Source organism: Musa acuminata, chromosome BXJ2-8 (genome assembly GCF_036884655.1).
Source record: "Musa acuminata AAA Group cultivar baxijiao chromosome BXJ2-8, Cavendish_Baxijiao_AAA, whole genome shotgun sequence".
Taxonomy (NCBI): Eukaryota; Viridiplantae; Streptophyta; class Magnoliopsida; order Zingiberales; family Musaceae; genus Musa; species Musa acuminata.
This window is the reverse complement of record NC_088345.1, coordinates 39,382,501-39,404,931: the sequence shown is the minus strand read 5'-3', so window position 1 is coordinate 39,404,931 and position 22,431 is coordinate 39,382,501. Positions and strand designations below refer to the sequence as shown.

General features: G+C 34.6%; 1 protein-coding gene across 1 annotated transcript in view; it reads right to left on the bottom strand.

Annotated features, from left to right (window-relative positions):
- Positions 1-1,100: 1,100 nt before the first annotated feature.
- The window catches only part of LOC135619458 (actin-related protein 4-like), a 22,267-nt gene continuing 936 nt past the window's right edge, over positions 1,101-22,431 (bottom strand). Inside the window, exons 3-20 of the mRNA XM_065121471.1 lie at positions 22,153-22,308; positions 21,992-22,065; positions 21,162-21,242; positions 20,429-20,489; positions 20,251-20,300; positions 18,923-18,977; positions 11,436-11,513; positions 11,303-11,356; positions 9,277-9,330; positions 9,126-9,186; positions 8,511-8,562; positions 8,253-8,319; positions 3,983-4,042; positions 3,834-3,896; positions 2,965-3,027; positions 2,526-2,590; positions 1,502-1,570; positions 1,101-1,398 (exon numbers count right to left, since the gene is read on the bottom strand). Of these exons, the coding sequence (XP_064977543.1) occupies positions 1,353-1,398; positions 1,502-1,570; positions 2,526-2,590; positions 2,965-3,027; positions 3,834-3,896; positions 3,983-4,042; positions 8,253-8,319; positions 8,511-8,562; positions 9,126-9,186; positions 9,277-9,330; positions 11,303-11,356; positions 11,436-11,513; positions 18,923-18,977; positions 20,251-20,300; positions 20,429-20,489; positions 21,162-21,242; positions 21,992-22,065; positions 22,153-22,308 (1,209 nt within the window). The 3' untranslated portion in view covers positions 1,101-1,352. The remainder of the gene's footprint in view (positions 1,399-1,501; positions 1,571-2,525; positions 2,591-2,964; positions 3,028-3,833; positions 3,897-3,982; positions 4,043-8,252; positions 8,320-8,510; positions 8,563-9,125; positions 9,187-9,276; positions 9,331-11,302; positions 11,357-11,435; positions 11,514-18,922; positions 18,978-20,250; positions 20,301-20,428; positions 20,490-21,161; positions 21,243-21,991; positions 22,066-22,152; positions 22,309-22,431) is intronic.

Sequence of the window (22,431 nt, the reverse complement as noted above, 5' to 3'; positions counted from 1 at the left end):
GATTGCCAAAATTTTCTAATGTGTGTTTACTCCTTTGGGAATCTGATATATCCATCTAAACCAGTGGGAGTTTTCCATTCATCTTTTTCTCTTGTATATGCAAAACGTTCTAGGAGATTTTTTTTATTTTTTTGGGGTGTCTGCCAAACATTATGGGAATATCATATATCTGTCATAGGCTCGTGACATTTAAGGAAGAGTCAAACATTTGGCCGCTGGGTATGCTATAGGCTCTCACGCTAACTCGGAGAACCTCCGTGATGATTTTTAAGGGTGTTTGATCTCCACAACCAACTCCAAAAATACTTGCAACAAATGCATGCCATGCCCGACGACACTGCCAATAAATGTTTGAAGAGTTCATTCCTTAATAGTATAAAAATTCCAATCATTTACGATTAGAAATATACTATTTAAATCATCTATGGATTGGAAAATTTTTCTTGGAGACATACATTTGACCTAGCAAAACTTACTAGTTGATTTGGCAAACAAAAATATTTGCTTGATATGGTGTTTTAGACTAAGAACTACATGCTTAAAAGAATTTTCTAAGATCAAAATATTAGGCTGTTTTAAGGTTTACTCTCTTACCGACACAGTAGTAGACGGGTGCAGGGAAAAATAAAAAAATAAAAATAACGGTGCCATAACTCTCAATACCTCATCCTTACTCTCGCCGACAGGGTTCAGAATTCTAAGTGTGGGAGAGACTCAGGCGACTATGTTAGTCTAACCAGCACCAAAATGGCCTAACATAATCCCTTGGTGAGCAGATTTGAGAGTGAAGAACACTCGCCCATCAACTCACTGCGCTACCACCAGAATCCAGAGTTAGAAATACTTACGGTAAACTTGCCCCCAACCGAATGCTATCCCGATGGCTTCACCTGTAGATGTTCGAAGAAAAAGATCCAAAGAAGCAATGCATGAAGTGGAAAACTACTCTCCCTCTTCTCTACAACTCGGCCACCTACTCCACCGGGCTGTTTCTTCCAAAGTAGGGATTACACTATAACAGTAACATTCTTGCTGATTCAAGTGAAGTTTTGATCATGAGAACAATTTATTTAACCTCAATCTTAACCAAACACAAATAATAATAATAACTTCAATGTATGAACCAAATGGGCATTAATAATAATAATAATAACCAGGCTGTTTCTTCCAAGTATTTGCCTAATACAAACATCAATAAAACAACAAGTTCACTTGTGTGCATACAAAAGCTGTAAACTGTACTATCATATTGGAGGAATGGTGAGCTTGATACCTTAAGCATTAAATCAACTATCAAACTTCAGTAAACAGATGGCATGACTTTATGTTCGTCTAGCTCCAATAACACATCCTCAAGGACACTTTCTTTGGATATTCGAGACTCCATGCTCCTCATATCTGTCACAAGAATATGAACAAGCAAAGAGTGGTTATAAGCTAACATGCATATATGCTTGAAACTGGCTAACCGTCGGATATGCATGCAAAGCTATAGTCATACTCCGCTTTGGAAAACCACAGTTGCTGAAATGATCCGAGAGATGCCAAAATGCTCCCTCCTATCCAAACACTGATTCATACATAATGGAATCCATTAAAACCACCAATAGTAATGTTGTTGAAGCAGACAGAAAAATAGAAATTTAAAAAAAATTCACGAGTTTCTTTATGGTACAAACCACAAATTGAGATGCTAGCCTGACTATATGTAACAAGAAAGTAGGTTAGTAAAGTGCATGTCACATATTGTGTCCTTGGCCTATTATACACCAGCGACTATATGTTGCACATCAAGCAGCAACATGCAGATGTATAAATTATGTGCACGCACAGCAACAAGCAACATGCAGACGTATAAATTACATTGCACATACGATAAAGCACGCTCACCTACAATATAAATTTATCCATAATAGTCAAACTATTATTAAATGGCAAAATAATGTCTCAAGTTATCATTGTCAGATAGAATGTCATATGATGGACATGAGATGGTTTCAAATAGGTCTTAACATTGAACTTGCACAAGATCTAAACAAGCTTTAAAGCTCAACAGCAAACTCTACTGAAAACACATTGGTTACGCTAACAAATGTATCCACAGTTACACACACATGAACAGACAAACGCACTAACAATTATACACATGAATGCATGCACACCAACACATACACCGTAAAAATTGTCAAGTCCAAGCCACATACCAAAAAAGAAATTCAGAAAAAGATGGGACGTCACCTATCTAGCAAGCACATCACAGTATATATCGCTTATCTACCAAGCATGTTAAACAATTGAAACAAGCTGAAACACAAAGGCCAGAAACCACCCAACGGAGCCAGATGAAGTTTTCTTGAACTGTTTAAAATTATTAGACACATTAGATATGCTTTTAAAAGACAAATCACTTAGATTGGAGCAACTGGAGTTTAAAATTATTAGACACATTAGATATGCTTTTAAAAGACAAATCACTTAGATTGGAGCAATTGGATTAATGCCCAAAAATATTCAAAAAGTTCAACCTGAATCGCCTTTCTATTGAATTTCCACTAGCCAAAACCTTGACTCGTGCAGCTTGAGGAGCCTCCTGCAAACAACAGAGGCAGTAAGCATCCAACACTTGTGGCCTAGCCAATAAATGCACGTGATCTCCTAAGTTCTGTTTGAGGCATCCCAAAAATGTGTTATACATGAGAAGCTCCAAAAGTGAAATATATCAAGGACAAAAGAGCGTAGGGCATACAGAACCAAATCATTTTGATTTTTGAATGAAATAAAGCTATGTACAGAAAAACATAAATAAGACAAGAAAGATAACCATCATTTATCAGCAGGCCACTAATCCATCCAAGGTGTCAGTTTTAAATTCTTTTGACCTTTTAGATATAGTAGTAATGGATCTTTCTCATATACTGCTAGTTATTGAACTCAGAAGATAAATGGAATTCTGACCATCTTTACCTCCATCAACTCCTTTTCAAGTCTCTCCTTAAGCTGCAGCATTGATGCTGTGCCACCAGCAAGCTGATATGGAAAACATTTATAGATATATTAGGACAAATAAGAAAAAGCTACACAGAGAATGTGAAATGACCTACATGAATCTTCTCGTAAAGAAAGAACCGACGGAGTGAAAGAGGATATAATTCATTCCAAAGAATAGATCAATGAGACAAATCTAATTTATATAATTCTGTCAAGAAGATTAACAAGGTTTAGATTAGGAGATCCATTAGATAAAATATTAATTGGAGTCCGGCTTGTAACAAGTAAGTTTCTATTAGGATAGAAACATCATATACAATATTAGACTTGACGAGAAAAGAAACCTTGTTCTACAAATCACTTCTCGTTGCCCAAGTTTGAATGTTAACTTAAAGGGTCAAATACTGCTCCAAATTTATGCTTGTAAAAACGAGGAACCTGTTTTTTGTTTTGTTTTCTTTCATTTATTCTGAAAATCACGAGTCACAATTAGTATCATGCTTAAGATTAAGTCATCTTTAAGTAAAATTATTTTAGTCAGAAATGAATTTCCTTTTCTATAAGGATTTTCAATTAATCCTTTTCATTATTCATAAGGCATTTGAGATGGTCGAAAAAGTTTCAGGATTGCTGGATTTAACCAAAAAGGCAATTGAGATACTACTACAAAGATGATTTGCACTAATTACAACACAAACATCAAACAAGATTTGCAAACATCCCAAGGACTAAGAGAAGTCCACAGGGAAATAAATTAGGATCTCAAAATGCAGGAACTAGAATGTCAAACCATATCAGGACTGGTTAGAGTCAACTAATGCTTCAAAAAAAACAGTTAGGTATACCAGTATACTGCTGAATAGTTCCCTTTTAATGTCTGCATCACATCTGTTTATGCTCTCGATAACCTAAATGACAAGAATGAAAAAAAATTACAAAATGTATACACTTTATGACAAAAGTCAAGCTAAGCATGCTGAGAAGAATGATTCACCATTTGTGGAAGCCCACTAACAGAAGCGGAACCAGCAAAGCTCTCCATTCCAGGAATTGTCTAACACATGTATTGACCGAAAGAAAAAACAAATGTATCCATTAATTGTCTTAAGCTTACAGGAATAATTTTCTCATATAATAAGAAAAGTCAATCACTCAAATGTCAAATGACAGCAACAGAACCATGTAGCCAACTCCAAATAGTTGATCCTTTATGGGTATATTGTTGTTGTATAATATGAAAAGTCATTCAAGCTGTCCGTGCACACACAAACCATGAAAAAGAAACACAACACTAGGGTGCAATTACACCAGAAAAGTCAACACTGCCTAGCAGCGATTTCAATAGGCGCTCGAGCGAGGCGAGGTGAGGCCCGAGCGCCTTACTTCATTTCTAGGCAGCGCGCTTCAAAGAGGTGCCACTTGGGTGCTTACCCCAGCCCAGGTGTCGGGTGCTTTAAGCAAGCGCCCGGGTTAAACCAGGCGACCGAACCAACGTTTTAGGTCTAGTTCGATCTCAGGTGCTTTAGTTGGTCCAATCGAACCAACTAAAGCACTAATATCAGTCTCCCGGCATCCCTCTCGAGACTTCCCCAACCCTAACCCTACTCGTGATTCTGTCGCCGAGATTTCTTCTTCGTTGTCGTTGCCTCTCTCCGCTGCCGCTATCGCTATTGCTGCCACTGCCACCGCTCGTCGCCCCCGCTCCCGCTGCTCTCGGTCAACAACCTTGGTCTTCCTCTTACACACACTCTTCTCACTTCGATAGTATACTGTTAACAGTATACTACTAACTGTATATTAGTAACAGTATTTTTATTTATTAGATTAATAATATATTATTTTGATTTTAATACTATTAATTTTTATTTATTTGAAATTATTGTTAGGTTTAAGGATAATGACAAGTGTACAGAGTAACTCAATAGATTCTCCAATTACATCAGAAAAAGATCCTGCATTGAAGTATAATTATCTAAAGGATCCGAAAGATCCTAATGCAGTGACTTGCATATTCTGCAAAAAGACTACTAAAAGTGATATTTTTAATGTAAAATAGCATCTAACAGGAAATTTCAAAAAAACAGTAGCTTACAAAAAGTATTCACCTGAGATAAAAGAAAGAGTTGTTGAGTTATATGAATATAAAGAAGATGCAAAAGAATGAATCTTACGGGAATTTACTAGAAGATAATGTTGAACATCTTAGGGATGAAGAAGAAGATTATTCTATGAGTATTAACCCAAGTGGGAAAAAAGTATACGACAAAAAAGGAAAATAAGTTATAAGTACTAAGAAGGGTAAAAAAAGGATCGATGGATCTATATATGTTTCATGGATCACAGAAGCAACAAGGGCAAACAGGAGGCTCAAAATTTAGACAAACAAATATAAGTGATACTTGTGATAAAGAAATAAGAGAAAGAACGATTCAGCACATCGCTCGCTTCTTCTATCAGGCAGGTCTTCCCCTTAGTACAACTTGTTTAGACAGTTGTAACGAAATGATTGAAGTTATTGGAAAATATGGTGCGAGATTAAAACCTCAAAGTTATTATGAGATATGAGTTCTATTGTTACAAAAAGAGTTGAATTATACAAATGACTTACTAAAAGGTCATAAAGAATCATGGGCAACACATGGTTGCTCTATTATGTCAAATGCTTTAACTGACAGGAGACGCAGGAGTATAATTAATTTTATGATTAACTATTATTTAGGGACTATGTTTGTGAAGTCAATAGATGTTTCATGTTTTGTAAACCTGGAGACAAGATATATGATTTACTTGACAAGTTCGTAGAAGAAATTGAAGAACAAAATGTCGTTCAAGTCATAACCGACAATGGAAGCAAATATGTATTAGCTGGTAATATTCATCTTTTGAATTTTTTAAATTTTTTAATTATTTTATCTTCAATTAAATGTGTTAAACTATTAAGTCTTATTATTTTTGTTATCCTTTGTCTCAAGTAAATTAATTGAAACAAAAAGACAACACCTATATTTGCTCTTCATGTGCGGCACATTATATTGATTTAATGTTGGAGGATATTAAAAAAATCTCAAACATCAAGAAAACTTTAGAAACGGTAATTTTTGTTGTTGAATTTTTTTATAATCATATTGGGGCTTCGAATATGATGAGAGAATTCACAGGCAATAAAGAATTAGTGAGATATGGTGTTTCCCGATTTGTTACTTCATTCTTGACATACAAAGCGTGCATCGTCAAAAACATAATCTGAGAAACATGTTTACCTCTGAGAAATGGGTGACAAGCAAATGGGTAAAAGAAACAAAAGGCAAGAGGACTACTGATATTATCTTAGTGTCATCCTTTTGAAATCATGTAGTTTATATATTAAAGGTAATGAACCCTTATATTTGAGTCATTCGGTTGGTGGATAATAAAAATAAGTCTGTAGTGGGATATATTTATGAGGCTATGGATAGGACAAAGGAGACGATTAAAATGTCTTTTAATAAAAATGAAGAAAAATATGAGAATTTTTATAATCATTGACGAAAGATGAAATTGTCAACTTTATCGTCCCTTACATGCAGCAAGATATTATTTAAACCCTGAATTATTTTATAAGATTAAATTTGTTGGGTTTGATGCAGAAGTTTTGGATGGATTATATTAGTGCATTACAAGATTAGTTTCAAGCCTTGAGGTGCAAGATAAGATTATTCGTGAATTATCTCTATTTAAAAATGTCGAAGGTCTTTTTGAAATTCCAATGGTAGTTCGATCCAGGACAACTACGTTTCCAGGTATTAATAATTTGATATAATTAATTTCATATATAGTATGTTATTATATTATTACTAATAATAACATAAATTTTGCAATTAAATGAAGTCTATTAAGAAATTTCATCCCGAACTTAAAGCAATTTACTATCAAAGTACTTTGCTTGACATGTAATGCTTCGGGTCGTAAGCGAAACTAGAGCGTCTTTGAGCATGTAAGGATCACTAAATATTTTTGTTTCAATTAATTTATTTATTTAGATAGATGTATTAATATATTTTTAAATTATATGACATGACAAATTCACTCAAACAAAAGAAATCGGTTGAAACATCAACGATTACACAATCTTGTTTACATAAAGTATAATCAAACTTTAAAGACTCGTCATGATTTGCGAAATAGAATTGATCTAATCTCATTATAAGATATTGATGTTTTAAATAAATGGTTAGTGGGATAAATGAGTGTCAACTTACAAGATGTCGAAAACAAGCTTGTATTTGAAGATGATAAATTGACATGGGGAGATGTGGCAAGAGCTTCAGGTGCTAAAGAATTACAAACATATACAAGACAGATGACAAAGAGAAAAATGAATGCAAAAACATCAAGCTCGGCTCCTGCTATTGTTGAAGACATAGAGAATGAAACATATTTTGATAAAGAGAAAGGATAAGAGGAAGAGGACGAATTCAATGAAGATGATTTGTGTGAAAATGATGATAATATTGATTATGATGAATGACTTTGATGTAAAATTTTATTGTTTTGAATTTTAAGACTTTTTGTTAATGTAACGTTGTGATTTTGTACCTTAAATTTTCTTAATTTAATAGCATATTTTTATTTAAATAATTATATTTATTAATTATATTTTATATTTTTATATTTTAGCATCTCGGGCGTTTTTGGATCTTAGCGCCTGACGCTTTTTAAATCACTACTACCTAGTAAATAACAACATGTACTAAGGTTCTAGATACTTGGGGTCAACTACATGGATTTTTCCGACCAGTAAGCTAAATTTCATAAACAAGAAAACACTGTTAATGGCAATAACAATGCTGTAAGGTCCCAATTATCTGGAGTCAATAGACCGCATGACCCTTTTCTTACAATCGAGAATCAATGGTAATGACTTGATAGAGATAACGTTAATCGTGAAGAGTTAACTATGATACAAATAAATGATATCACATTGATCGATAAGTTTTTGGTGATTAATCTATTTGTATAGGTTTAATGAGGTTCTAATCAAGGAATTTGGTGATAGAGATCCTAATCACCAGCCCTCAGATCTAATTGGGCCTCATTTATGAGTTGGGCCCATAGTCAATGAAGATCTTCAGACCCATTTGCAGCAGTTATTGCAAGAAGACTCCTATAACAAAGGCCAAGAGAAGGAAATGTTTTGTAATAGTTCATAGCATGATCATTGTCCCGAGAAGTATATTTTGTATTGCAAAAGCATATCAAAATTTGTCAAAATATTTGTCCTTTACCTGCACTAGCGACGGATTAAACAAGACATCAGGAATCTTGAATCTATCTGCCCCAATCTCTATAGTTCTGGAGACCAAAATTTAGAGCAGTGCAGATACTTGTCAGTACTAATGCATGCTAACTTGCATTAAATGAAATAAGAAAAATAAAAGTCACAAGCATAAATTAGAGGTTAAAAGAGTTCTGACAATAATATTCAAGTGGTTGTCCATTTGAACTTTTAACCTGAGCAAGAGAGAAATAAGTATTCAACTTACTGCCCATCAGGAAGCTCATAAGGAGTCATAGGAACATTTGCATAACCACTTTCTGCAAAATAACCAGTGTCAGCAACTTTCATATTCACATTCACAAAACAAACTGTGTTTTGAAGTTCTTCAGGAAAATCAAACTATGTAGTGCAACACCTAACCAGAACCACTCCCAACAAAACAGACTTCCATCCTCAATGCACATATGCAAAAGAGATACAGAAAAGCAACAAGAGAATGACAACAAAAGAATATTAGAGTAAGCAAGAAGCACACAACTGTTGAATGGATGTCTTAGTGACTATGATGCCAACAAAGATATGAAATATTTTTACAATTGTCAATGAAAAATCATACTGACTACTGGCAGGAAAAACCACAAAACAACAGTTTTATATTTTGTAAATAGGTTTCCAAAGAAGAATCACCAGAAGCTCCTTGAACCACAAAACATGCAAGTTCTATGCCAAAGTGCAAAATGATAGTTTCAAATTTTCTGTTTCTAGCATCATTTACATATGCACAATAGACTCGCAGTTGCTATGTATCTTGTGCAAGTATCAAAACATGATACTCTGACAGAAGAATACAGGATTCACTCATGATCCAAATTGAATTTACCTTCAAAAGCAGTGTCAGGTACTCGGCAAACGGATTCCTTAATGTCACTAGCAATAGCTCGCTGTCAATCAGCAACATTAGCAACAATATGTGGATTCAAGAAAGTTGAATATGTACAGCAACAAAACAAAGAAACAAACTGAACATGTACCTGGGAGTACAACTTGTAACTTTCAGTCGTATTTGGAATATCAAGGTCAACGGTCTGTTCACATGAAATCGAGAAACAAAATAATCAACTTCCTTTACCATGTTTACTGATCAGGGATCCAACAAATATAAACAAGATGCAGAATGCTGCAACAGTACTAATCCATTGTCAGAATTGCATGAGAGCATGGGAAATTTTTTATTTTTAGTAAAACCATGAAAATATGTTCAACCACAAACATGGCATAAGCACAAAATATAACAAACCATAAAGTTCTTATTACATGTCGGTTTACATGATTGAGATCATAGCATGTCTTGCATGCTATATAAACATATCAAAGCAGTTACTAATTATAATATTCTCAATAAATATATATGATTCAAAAAGTATATATAATATGTAATAACTACTTAACTATTGCAAAACATACTCTGTAACGAAAAAAAATATTTGGTGATGTAAAAATAATGCATTTGAAAAATCTTCATTTTCGTAAATTTATAATCAACCTAATGTATACAATATAATAAAATAGAATGCAGTAGGGATCACCTTAAACTTGAGTAAATATCAATAAACCAAAGAGAAAGTATGGTACTTTTAAAGTGAACTTGTCTTAAGTAGTTCATTTAAAATCATAGATATGTTCTTCTTTGTTGGTTTGAGGATATTTATGGAAGGTTCTTTCACTCTACTATTTTTTGTTCTTCCCTCTATCGTTCTCTCATGGAGTCTCTCTCCTGAGTTCATACACCAAACTTGCTACCTGTCCTGGAGCAAAAGCACATCCCAAACTGTCAAACCTATAAAATCCAAAGAGGTGTAACTAAACAATTCAGTTGTATCTTATTCATACTTAAATCTAAGCCAAGCTTATCAGCTTTCGTGAAAACTAAGAATCACTTCAGGTCCACAAGATAGATATTGCCACGGACACAAACTTAACGAGGATTATATATTAGTGTCAACCTTTTCTAAACAGTACTACCCAATAGGAAAAAGATGGAGTGCAGCTTAAATAAATCTTCATGAAGTATTCATGACAATTGCCAAGATCCCTCGTAGTAAAATCTGAAAGAGCATGTTGTCACTCCAACTAATATACAAGAAGTATATTTGTACTAACTCAGAAGGGATCTTTCATCATCATTTAGTCCATGGCATTTGGGCCAAAAATCTGGGTGGCAAAACTTTAGGATCAACTACCCGGAGAAACTACAATCTCCATATCACAAAACTTGAGACCCAACTAAGAGACATAATTATATCTTAACATCATCAAATGCAGTCCTAAAGAAAAGCCGATCTCCTATACATATGACAATGGAGACATGACAAATACACAACCTCAGTAACAAATATTGAACCGTTATTACATAGTTCATTAAATGAATGCCTCAGCAAAGTAGGACAAGAGCAGAAGTTGATTTCTATGGAAAATAATGCTTATTTCAGGACTCTATTTGACAATGAAATATATGTATCAGTGGAAGTTTCAATAGAATCTAACGGAAAAATATAACTAATGTTATAGTGATGTTTGAGAACAAAAGTTTAATGATAAAAAAGATGCAACTCCTTCAAAAATAGTAAACTCAACATTTCAAAAAATTGTCCAAAGAGAGATCTAGAATTCTAAAACTGATCGTTTGTGCTACTGGACTCTTCCAACCCAACATATACTCAAGTAGGACTCAGAAAAAAATACAACTAAAAAATAGGACCCCTTAAAGGATTCCCAAGTAGAAACTATAAATAGTAAATGTATAAAAAATATGCAAAAAAGAGAAAGCAATCTGTCTTGGCTAAGATTATGCTTAATTTGATCCAAAATTCTAAAGCTGACCAACGGTGCATTCAGCTTGGTCCAGTCTTCAAATTCTCAGAAGCCAAATGGATATGCTCACAGGTGTAGCAAATAACAACGAAGAAAACTAAAACAAACAACAAAGGTTACAGAATAGTTAACCAAATAAATAATTTTAAGGCCCACTACTGTGGCAGGATATACACAGTGAACTACCTGAAATTCACCTGGGCGTATTTCTTTCCGTTTAAATGAATATCTAGGTTTTATCTGAAACAAGAAGATGATCAGAAATCAGGCTTTAAAAGTTCGGCATAGGATATTTAAGATCATGTACATTCAAACTTACCATGACTCCCTTGCTTTCCAAACTTTTCATCATGCAGTCAGTCAGAAATTCACCTCCAATGGGGGAAGTTGAAACAGCCTGCTTAGCATAGAACGAGTTAGAGCACAAAGAGCCCTTGTTCAATGTGAAAGATCTTTTACACAATACTTCTAAAAGGACATCTGTACCAAGTTAAACTTATTCTCAACCAAGTGATTTGAAGAATAAGGCATGAACACACTGACAAACACACTGAGAAAGGCAGAAAACTGTATTTGTTTCCTTCTAATAGTAATTGATGTCAAAAATTATGAGCTACTAAACAAAAACAGAATAACAGTAAATATTAAAGCTAGTAAGAAACTTATAATGTCATAATTCTTTGCAAAACAATCTCCACAATTAATTGCAGAATAAGATAGTCCATATGTTAGAACAGGAATAATAATTTTTAACCTACAATTAGAACAAAAACAGGTAAAATGTTATGAAACAAAATAATAGAAGTTTGAAAATAAAATCCGTAGGTGTAACCGTCTCTCCCCCCTCAAGAAAATCGCCCAAGATATAACTGAGATATAGATTCTCCTGCACACATGTTGTGGAGAATCAAGAGGATGCTTTGGCACCAGCAGAACCAAGGTTCACCTTACCGGTCCATATCGATGTACCAACTAATCGTCGACACAGTATGTACCGATGTACCATATGTCGATATGCCTAAGCATACCAACGGTACGATAAAATTACTGAAAATAACTCCAAATTTTTTTTAAAATAGAAACAAGTTGGATTAGGGTTTTTAAGTTGAAAATAAATATAAATTTAGTATAATTTTAGCAAAAATAATCTAAATTAGGAAAGATAGTGACACATATTTTTCGGGCTTGCGAAGTAACTTTGTGATACATTCCAGACCTTCCTTCCATTAATATTGAATTACCTACAAAGAGATTATTTGAATTATTAGATTATTTTTTAAATAACTTAAATTTTAAGATTCAAATGAATCAAGTAATCAATTGATCAATTGATCAATTGATGGATATACCTGATTCTACTACCAAAAAGAATGACGAGACTCCACGGGCGATGGATCGGGGACGTCGATCCTATGTACATGTATATCAAATTATCAATTTGATATGATTGTCAAACCAAATCCTGAAAATGATCCCACAACATAATATATTGATATACCGTATGTCATTGGTGCATCAATGTAGTGATGGTCGTAGTCCGATCATTGTGAACCATATGTTCGAGGCGACTCCTAAGACAAGGACAATTGTGGTATGTATTGGTGCGAAGCATGGAGAATATCAGAACTTATACTTTCACCACTAATATGTTACTCTGCATCATAAGATCGATTATCGAACTGCTGCTTGTTGAAATATGACCAACAATCACCGTACTATCGTTGGCCATAAGATTCTCCAGAATACAAGGCTGTGAATATAATGAGCTTCACTCTATGTCTACATCGTATAGGCTCTGTCACATTTGCTTAAAATCATCCCTTGTCTTCCCCTTCCTATTCCACTTTCGTGTATAAACTTGACTAATACCTCAACGAGCTTGATGATCTGAATCTTGGATGGCATATGTAAAACATTGCTCATCGGACCATTGTGTAGGCAGGACCATCGACTCGTCAATGTCGTCACCATCATCGGTGGAGGAACTGCTATCCACGTCGTTGCCATATCTTAAGATCGAGTGGGTTGTTGAATGTGATTGATAAAGTGTCTCATCGCCCGACTTGATTCTTTCCAACAGTGCGGATGATGCTACTACCTTCCCCTTTGCCTTTCTTTTCCTTTGCACGCTGGGTGGGCAGCTGTGGCGAAGGAAAGGGTATAAAAACCATTTTCTATGGTTCAAACGATCAAATTGATCGTTTGAAATAGGGCAATTTGAGCCCTTAATCAGTAATGGTCGAAATCCGACCGTTAGCAATCGGTACAGACCTCGTATCGCCCAACACGGAATCATGTAAAGGGTATTGCCCGGTAAAGGGCGGTCTGCATACCGATCCCCTATCGGACCGGTACGTACCACCCGTACCGAGTGGTATAGCCCAGTAAGACGAACCCTAAGCAAAATAAGCAAAAACAAACAAAAGAATAGGAAATGCATCTTGAAAGAATATGGGCTGCCATGAGTCCACAACATGGCAGCAATGGCTGAAACACCCACTAAATCAATGCATATGCATCACGTGTGCACAGCTGAGGGAGTAATGTATGAAAATTACTCCTAAGGCAAAACGGTAAAAAATCCAAGGCAAAAGGCAGGGCCTTTATTGACGACTTCTTTAAATTCTGCTACGCTTACCTTTTAAAGTCTAAAATGATGTTCTTAATAAATTCAAGATCTATAAGGCTGAGGCTGAAAATCAACTTGATAGAAGATTTAAAATCTTAAGATCCTATACGGGAGGTGAGTACACTTCAAATGAATTTGCTAAGTTCTGTGAAGATCATGGCATAATTCATAAAGTGATTGCTCCTTCCTTACCTAAGTATAATAGTGTAGCTGAAAGAAAGAATGAAATCCTTTTAGATATGGTTAATGCATTGATCCTTAGTTCAATAATAACCCAAAACTTGTACAGGGAGGCCATCTTATCTACATGTCATATACTTAACTGAATTCCTCAAAAAGATAAAGAGACAGCTCCTTATGAACTTTGAAAAGACACAAATCAAGACTAAATTACTTCTAAATGTAGGGATGTATAGCCAAAGTCAATATCTCTGAGTAAAGGAAAAAGACAGGCCCTAAAAATGTTGTCATTGTAGAATATTCACTAGACACCAACACCTATAAATTCCTTGTAGTGAACTCTAGAATTTCTGAAATCTCAAAAGACATCTTGATTGAATTTAGAGATGTATCATTTTTTATAATATATTTCCTTTTAAATCTAGATTGCTACATGTATCTTATGTGATTCTTCATCTTCTCCTATTTCAATAATTTTAGAACCTACCCTTTATTCTGAACCCAAAAAAAGCAAAAGAGCAAGGATTGGAAGGACTTTTGATGATGCTTTTGTCACCTATATGATTGATGATACACCCAATTCATTCCAAGAGACCATTTGCTCTTCAGATGCTCCTTCCTGAAAGGAGACGGTAAATAGCGAAATATAATTTATTATTAGTAACCATACTTGGAATCTCACTGATTTACCCCTAACGTGCAAGTGGATCTTCACAATTGAAAAATAGAAGACTCGGCTTGTAGCTCAAGGTTTTGGGCAAAAGGCTGACATTGATTATTTTGACACATACATGCCTATAGCACAAATTTCTACCATTCGAGTCCTACTTACTTTTACTTTTATGTTTTATCTATTAAACTCCTGGTTTATTAAATGGAAGTGAAGACCACCTTCTGTTTTTCTTCATTGAGATCTAGAAGAAGAAATTTATATGGATCAACATGAAGGCTTTATCATGCTCGGACAAGAAGAGAGTGTGCAAGCTGATCCGTTCCTTATATGGACTCAGGCAAGCACCTAAGCAATAACATGAAATTTTTGATTATGTGATTCTATTCTTTTGATTCCAAAGTAATAATATGATAATAGTCTTTAATCTTTATTGTAAAAAGATAGGAAATAAATTCATTCTATTTTGCATTTATGTTGATGATATATTGATTCATGCTTCTAATCTAGATATGATCATTGAGATCAAATCTTTCTTATCTGATCATTTTGATATGAAGAATCTAGGGGAGACAGATGTTATTCTATGAATGAAAATTCTTTAAATCTTTTGAATCTATACGTTTAGATCAATTGCATTATACTTAACAAATCTTGAAAAAATTGGATATACTGACTATTCAACTATAACTATATACTAATTTAGTTAAAAATATTGGTATCCTGTAGATCAAGAAAGATATTCTCATATCATTGGATCACTTCTTTACTTATCAAATAGAAACAAACCTAATATCTCTTATGTTATCTTCAGACTCAATAGATATTCTCATAACCCTAGTTTAGCTCATTGAAATGCCCTTGAGCGAGTTTTTAGATACCTTAAGGGTACTTTTGATTATGGACTTAATGTTGCATGTATCCGTCTGTTTTTGGAAGCTATAATGACGCTAAATGGATTTTTGATTCTTTAGATAGTAAATCTATATCTAGATATAATTTTACTCTTGGTGGCAGTGTTATATCTTGACAATCTTCCAAACAGACCATAATTGCCAGGAACACCATGGAAGCTAATTTTATGGCACATAACACTACTTGTATTAAAGCCGTATGATTTAAAAATCTGATTTTTTTCTCTCTTCCAATGATCTCTAGCCCTATTCCTCTTATTTTCATTCAATGTGACTACAGAGCTACAATATATTCTTGTAAAAAGAAACTCATAAACATTAAGATGGGTACACGTATAAAGATCAAACAAAAGTCAATTAGATGGCTAAATTCTCACTCCGTTATCTTTATTTTTCATGTTAAAACTGATAATAATATACTTGACTGCCTTCCTAAAGACCTAAATAGGACTAAGGTCCTGATGTCATCGAGGGGAATGGGTTTTAACCTAGAATGAGAATTCTAGTGGTGGGAACTCAACCTCTGTAATAGAAGATCCCTTGAGTAAGGTTCAAAGTGGCAATAGCAAGTTGATTGATTGGCTAAAGAGCACATTGGTTAGCACTTCAAAGCAAATAGATAAAGTTTATCTCCAACTCCATCCCTATGGTGATTAGTGCTCTTGTGTAGAAGTATAGGAGGTACGACTCTGAAAGAAAATTGAGACAGTATTTTTCGTGAGATGTGGTTCTACAAACATCCTTGGTAGGACTCTCCTATATAAGAGGATTCATAGACGATCACGGTTAAGGATCTAAGCAATCCTCAGATTCTCTTATTAACAAATAAGAAACTCGTGCATGATCATTATCGCATTAATACGCGGGGATGTATTTCACATTGCGTGAGTTAATTGAAGTTTAGATAAAAGGAATGCAGTTCAAAACCTGATTCACTTTATTTCCTTCAAATGGATGCTCAATTCATTAAATGAGTCATCTTTGAAAAGACCTCATTGACTGCATAGTAGAAAACATCCACAACAATCTTCATTTTGTTCTTCATTTTATTATTTATTTATTTTAAAATAATTTATGCTTGTTAGAGCATTTAATGGGAAAAACCATAAATTATAAGTTTACCCTTGCTTTTTATTGTTTTAAATTTATGATTTTACCTTCATTTTTATCATTTCTTTTAAAATTACGAAATGTCCTTGCCTTTTTACCGTTTTACCTTAGGAGTAAAACCCATATGTTACTCTCTCACCCACACATGATGCATGTGCATTTTCTGTGGTGAGCATTTCAACCCATTGCTGCCACATGGCGCACTGGTAAGCTACCACATTGCAATCCCTAATTGGCTAGAAAACCTATAAAGAACCCTCTTTTCGTAGCTTTTCAAACTCAGCTCCATTACTATCAAACCTCTCTTTCAAATTACATCTCCTATTTTTCTATTTGTTTTCTCTTGTTCTACCACTGTTGGGTCCTCCTTATTCTTCACGACGTGTGTGCATGAGAATCTATATTCCAATTATATCTTCGGTGATTTTCTCAACAAGTGACAGCACACAACGGAGTGTACACTTAGAAATAATGACTACGTGCCACTAGGTTTTATTTTCTAACTTCTATTTCGTTTAATAATATTTGACATGTTTTTGTTCCAATAGAAGGTTAAAAATTATTATTCTTGTTCTAACAATCCAAGCATATGTTTAAACAAATAGAAAAGGAATATGCTTAGATTGTTAGAATGGGAATAATAATTTCTAATCTCCAATTAGAACAAAAACAGGTAAAATGTTATGAAACGAAATAGAAGTGAGAAAATAAAACCTGAAGGCATGTGGTCGTTGTCCTAAGCAAGGTTCGCAATACCGTACCGTACCGGTATTTCGACCTGGGCTCGGTACCGGTATGGTACGGTATACCGAGCGGTACACCCAGGTGTATCGAGTACTGTAGCACTGCTACAGTGCTACAGTACTCTCGGACCGGTATATACCGGCCATACCGGGTGGTACGGCTCAGTACGGCAGACCCTGGTCCTAAACAAGGTCTGCCATACCAAAGCATACCGCCCGTACCGGGCGGTACATACCAGTCCAATAGGTTACCGATACGCGGACCATTCGATACCACTATAGTGCTACAGTGCTATACTGTAGCACTGTACAGTATGAAAATAAAAATAAAAAATTATTCGGTACACCCTGATGTACCGCTCAGTACACCGGTACCATATCGTACCGAGCCCGGGTCAAAACGCCAGTACGGTACGATATAACGAACCTTGGTCCTAAGTATATTCCCATCACCTTATGTTGGCGCTTGTCGATAAGACCACCCAAGATACAATCGAAATGTAGATTCTTCTATGTGCACGTCATGGAGAATCAAGAGGATGCTGCAGCACCAACAGAACAAGCAAAAACAAACAGAAAAAATATGAGATGTAGCTTGAAAGAAAGATTGGAAAGCAATGGAGTTGAGTTTTTTGAAAAGCTGTGGAAAGAAGACTATTTATAGGTTTTCCAACGAATCAAGGGCTGTCATTTGGCAGCCTATGAGTGCGCCATGTGACAACAACAAGCTGAATCACCCACTGCAATCAACACACATGCATCACGTGTGCATGGTTGAGGGAGTAACATAGGGCATTACTCCCAAGGCAAAATGATAAAAAAATCAAGGGCATTTTTATAATTTTTAAAAGAAACAATAAAAAATGAGGATAAAATCGTAAGTTTAAATTCAAAAGGCCAAAAGTAAGGGTACACCTGTAATTCATGGTTTTCCCCATTAAATGCTCTAACACCAAACCATGCTAGAGCAGTGCTAGATTGTGCCTTGGCAAATGCTGTCAATGTGTGGCACCACAAACAACCTTAGCAGCACAAGAAAAGCAAGGGACACCAAAATCCTTTTATGTTAATAAATTAGAATTAGTACCTAGTCATGCATCCGTATGATCATGACAGAATTGGAGAGTGAGCACTAAGAACTCAAAACACAGCAGCTAAAACAACCCTACATAAGCCACATTCTCATAATTAAAAAATGCAGAATTGATAATTTGAGAAGCAGCAGACAAGGTATTTTACAGATATATCAACTTGAAGTGTTTAGGAAGAAGCCAGAGAGTATATTTTAGATTATGAACTGATAAAGATAGAATAAGGCAGAAAAAGACAAGTACTATGCTAATAAATTTAGAAACTGAAGATTTGACAGGTAGAATACCTATGCCAGTCAAAGACATCTCAAAATCTAAAGCAAGTCAAACAGTCAAGAGAATTTTAGTATTTTAAGTTCAAGAAAGATAACTTCATCACTTTCAGGATGCCAAATTGAGATGGCAGGTAACCATACTATCAGGACAGTATACGCTTAAATGATTAAAGCTTTCACAAACAGATAATTACCTTCTGGAGCACATAGCCATCATGTACTGCTGCTATGGTTGTGGACCCACCCCCGCTGAGCAAAGGGAAAAACAGAACTATTACTAAATAGCTAATATAAGGCACTGAATGTCTAGGCTTTCTAAGATCGTCAGGATATATCAGTAAGAGATCATGGAAGAAACATAATATGGGAAACAAGAAAATTCTCATCATCGAATTTAATACTACAAACCTTTTAAGAAAAATAACAAAAGCCAACTACAAAATTACAAGAATATATAGAATGCAGCATCAGAGTATCACAATTGTACAAGGAACTTCAGTAACAGAAAATACAGAATTGGATGATGACACTACATAATGATTTTTCTCATCAACTGCTGATCAATTTGTGGGACATAAGAATGTGACCTTGTGAAATTTTACAATCATTCATGTCAACATTTAACTTAAACCTAACTTGCCACTTAGATGAATCCGAAAACCAAATGAATAATCTTTTAAAATTACCTGATCAGGCAAAACTATTTAAGCTAATAATCAAGGGCTATTATTACCAGAGTAAGACATACAGTGATGTTGCCTGCTCATAGATATCATAGAACTTACTAGGCAGAAATTTAGGCATTGAATATCTATCATTACACCAAGGTCTTGGATACCTTTTCATGGAATTATGCAAGATAGAAATTACCAGTTACAGATCAGTATCTTTAGTTGTCTTCTTATACTGACTACTAAGGTATAAAGACAAACCATATAGCTTTACTATCTGATACACTCAAATACAAGAACTTTGCATGTCAATGTTCTTAGTTTACTTCATCATGCCTTAGGCTTGATCTATTTAGTTGGAGGTGGTTCGCAAAGGTAAAGAAGTTTTCAACTGAATTACTGATACACCACCAGTATTTTTACCAGAGTACTATTTCTACAAAATAAGGAGCATGAACAAATATTCACTTGATAAAGAAACATAAGTATCATTTTTCACTGAATCTAAATAATCCAAAGTTGCTAAAAAAAAGTTTCATTTGTGCATGCAAAAACACCATAATATATTTTAAATGCCCTCAACTTATTTACCACAACTCAGAAGCCAAAATGCCCCAATCGCCAGCAAAACCTGTCTAATAGCACATAGGTTGATTTTGATAAAGAGCTTCATAGAAGGCATGATAAGAACTTATATGAATGATGCCAGCAAGTAAAATCAAGTTACTTAGGTGAAAATGAGGTTGACACCAAACATATAACCACATCAAATATATTCATCAATAGAACTGCCACATACAAACTGGAAGACAAAAAAAGTATAACAAATAAATTTAAACATTAGGTCCTACCTGTCAACTACCAAAGATGTAGCCCGACCAGAAGCAAAAGATGTAAGGACCTACAAATTTTGACCAAATCATCAGAAGTAACAATTGAATTTCTATCCAGATGTGCAACTGAAGAGAATGAAGGAAAAAACACATGTGGAAGACACTGATTGTGAGTATAGGAGAGACAAAATCATACAGCATTTTTAGCTAAAAATAAAGCAGGGACTTTGTAACTCTCAAACATAAGCTCAGCTGCTCTGCAAGTCAAATAGTATGAGTTAGAAAAAGTAAAATAAAAAAACATGTCAAACATTAGAACCAAAGTAATTCAACAGCTTGAGGCACAATAAGGCAGTAATATTTCCTGAAGCCTAGGTGCAAAGCAAGCAAGCACCTCATTGAACAAAGGTGCATTAAGGATGACAAATAATTAGAATATGATTACAAAAGCTATTTTGTTCACTGCAGAACTCATGAACATGAAGAATATGAAGGTGAGGTTCACATCTTGGAAGAAGGAAGATTACTGTAGTAATGTAATAGCAAAAACAGAAATGCAGCAAGAAAAAAAAAGCTAAAATAAAATAACAGAATGATAAAAAAAAGATAAAAATATAAGCACAGAAATGGCAGAAGGAATAAAAAAGCAAGAGTAGAGAAATATAAACACAACAAAGAAACAACACTCAAAAGCTAAATTTGAGTTGACTTGTTTTTTACATACATGCATCTTTAGTCCACCAAGTAAGCTAAATAATTGTAAGTATACATCATATTCCAATATGATAGAGATCATGTACAATTATGATGTTATCCATTGTGTCTGCCAAAACAAAAGACTATACAGTACAAATCCTACAGCCTTGAAAGCATATATGCCTAGATTAATTCTAGTGGCATTTGGCATAGGAATGGATAAAGCAAATTACTTTTCTCTTTGTTGGGGAGTGTTAAAAGATGGTTCTGCAAGTAGCATGGGATGCTCTTTTGGATCAATTAGAAGGCGTTCCCTGCAAAGGATATCACACTAACCATGTTATTAATTGTCAAAAATGATAAAATATTGTGCTCACGGAAAGAAAAACATATAGCACAAACAGTTAACTTTACTAAATATAACCAGTTTGCACATTTAGTATAATTTCAGCTGACACCTACTTCATTAAAAATACTTCCAAGTATAAACATACTCTGTCACATAAGGAATGTCTTAGAAACATTTTATTTCACCATATACAAAGCAAATTCTGTATCATGGGTAAGATATGCTAGAAAATAGGGTCTCAGGTTCCATGCCTCCTCCCAAAACATATTTAATGGTATTTCTGTGATCATAACAGATCAAATGAAAGCAAGTACAAAAGTAATAAGAAGCAAATATTGTGCTCCCAAAACATGCTGTTGGTCGTAGCAATCAGGTTGTGATGCTTAAAAGATTTAGAATATTTCATGGCAAGAATTGACCTACCTAAACCTGTAACAAGTTGGCTAGAAATCCTTGTAAGGGAAAGTGGAAAGAGAAAAAGAAGCCTAGTGGATTGTAGATCAAAGATCTTCTTTACTGCAAACTTAGAAGCACAATCCATATAAAAACGCATGGGAACATAATCTGAGAGGCAAAGCAAAGTATACCATAGCTAACTTCAGTCACAAAGCAAGACAACATATAAAGAACATGATGGGTCAATGGAGATATCCTTCCTTCAAGCTAATTGTTATTATAAATAATTTACAAAATCTTCACCGATAGCAGTCTCACCTGAAAGCATGATTCCATATGTTGTCAACAATGTCCCAGTCAACAACAACTCCATCCTTTATGGGGGATATAACCTACATCAAAAACAAAGATGGCACAAGAATCAAGATATAGGGATAAAATCTCATTCGATAGTACTATAAGCCTTCTGGTAGCCTGACCTCCATGTGATCACGCCTATAGCCTAAGGCTTGAGTGCCTACATACAATTTCCTTGTCTTTATCTTGTCAGCATTTTCAGAATCATACATTGAATCAGAGTCCTTCTCATGTTTAACCTCATCAGTGGCTCCCGCTTGATAAATTGACCCCACAACCTTAAAAAAACAACCCATATATAACAATAAAACTTGCACCAGAAAAATAAAATGCAATGAGCAACTGTAACATATTAAAAAATTACAGTACTAAGAAAAACAATTGTGGGAAATTTACAGCAT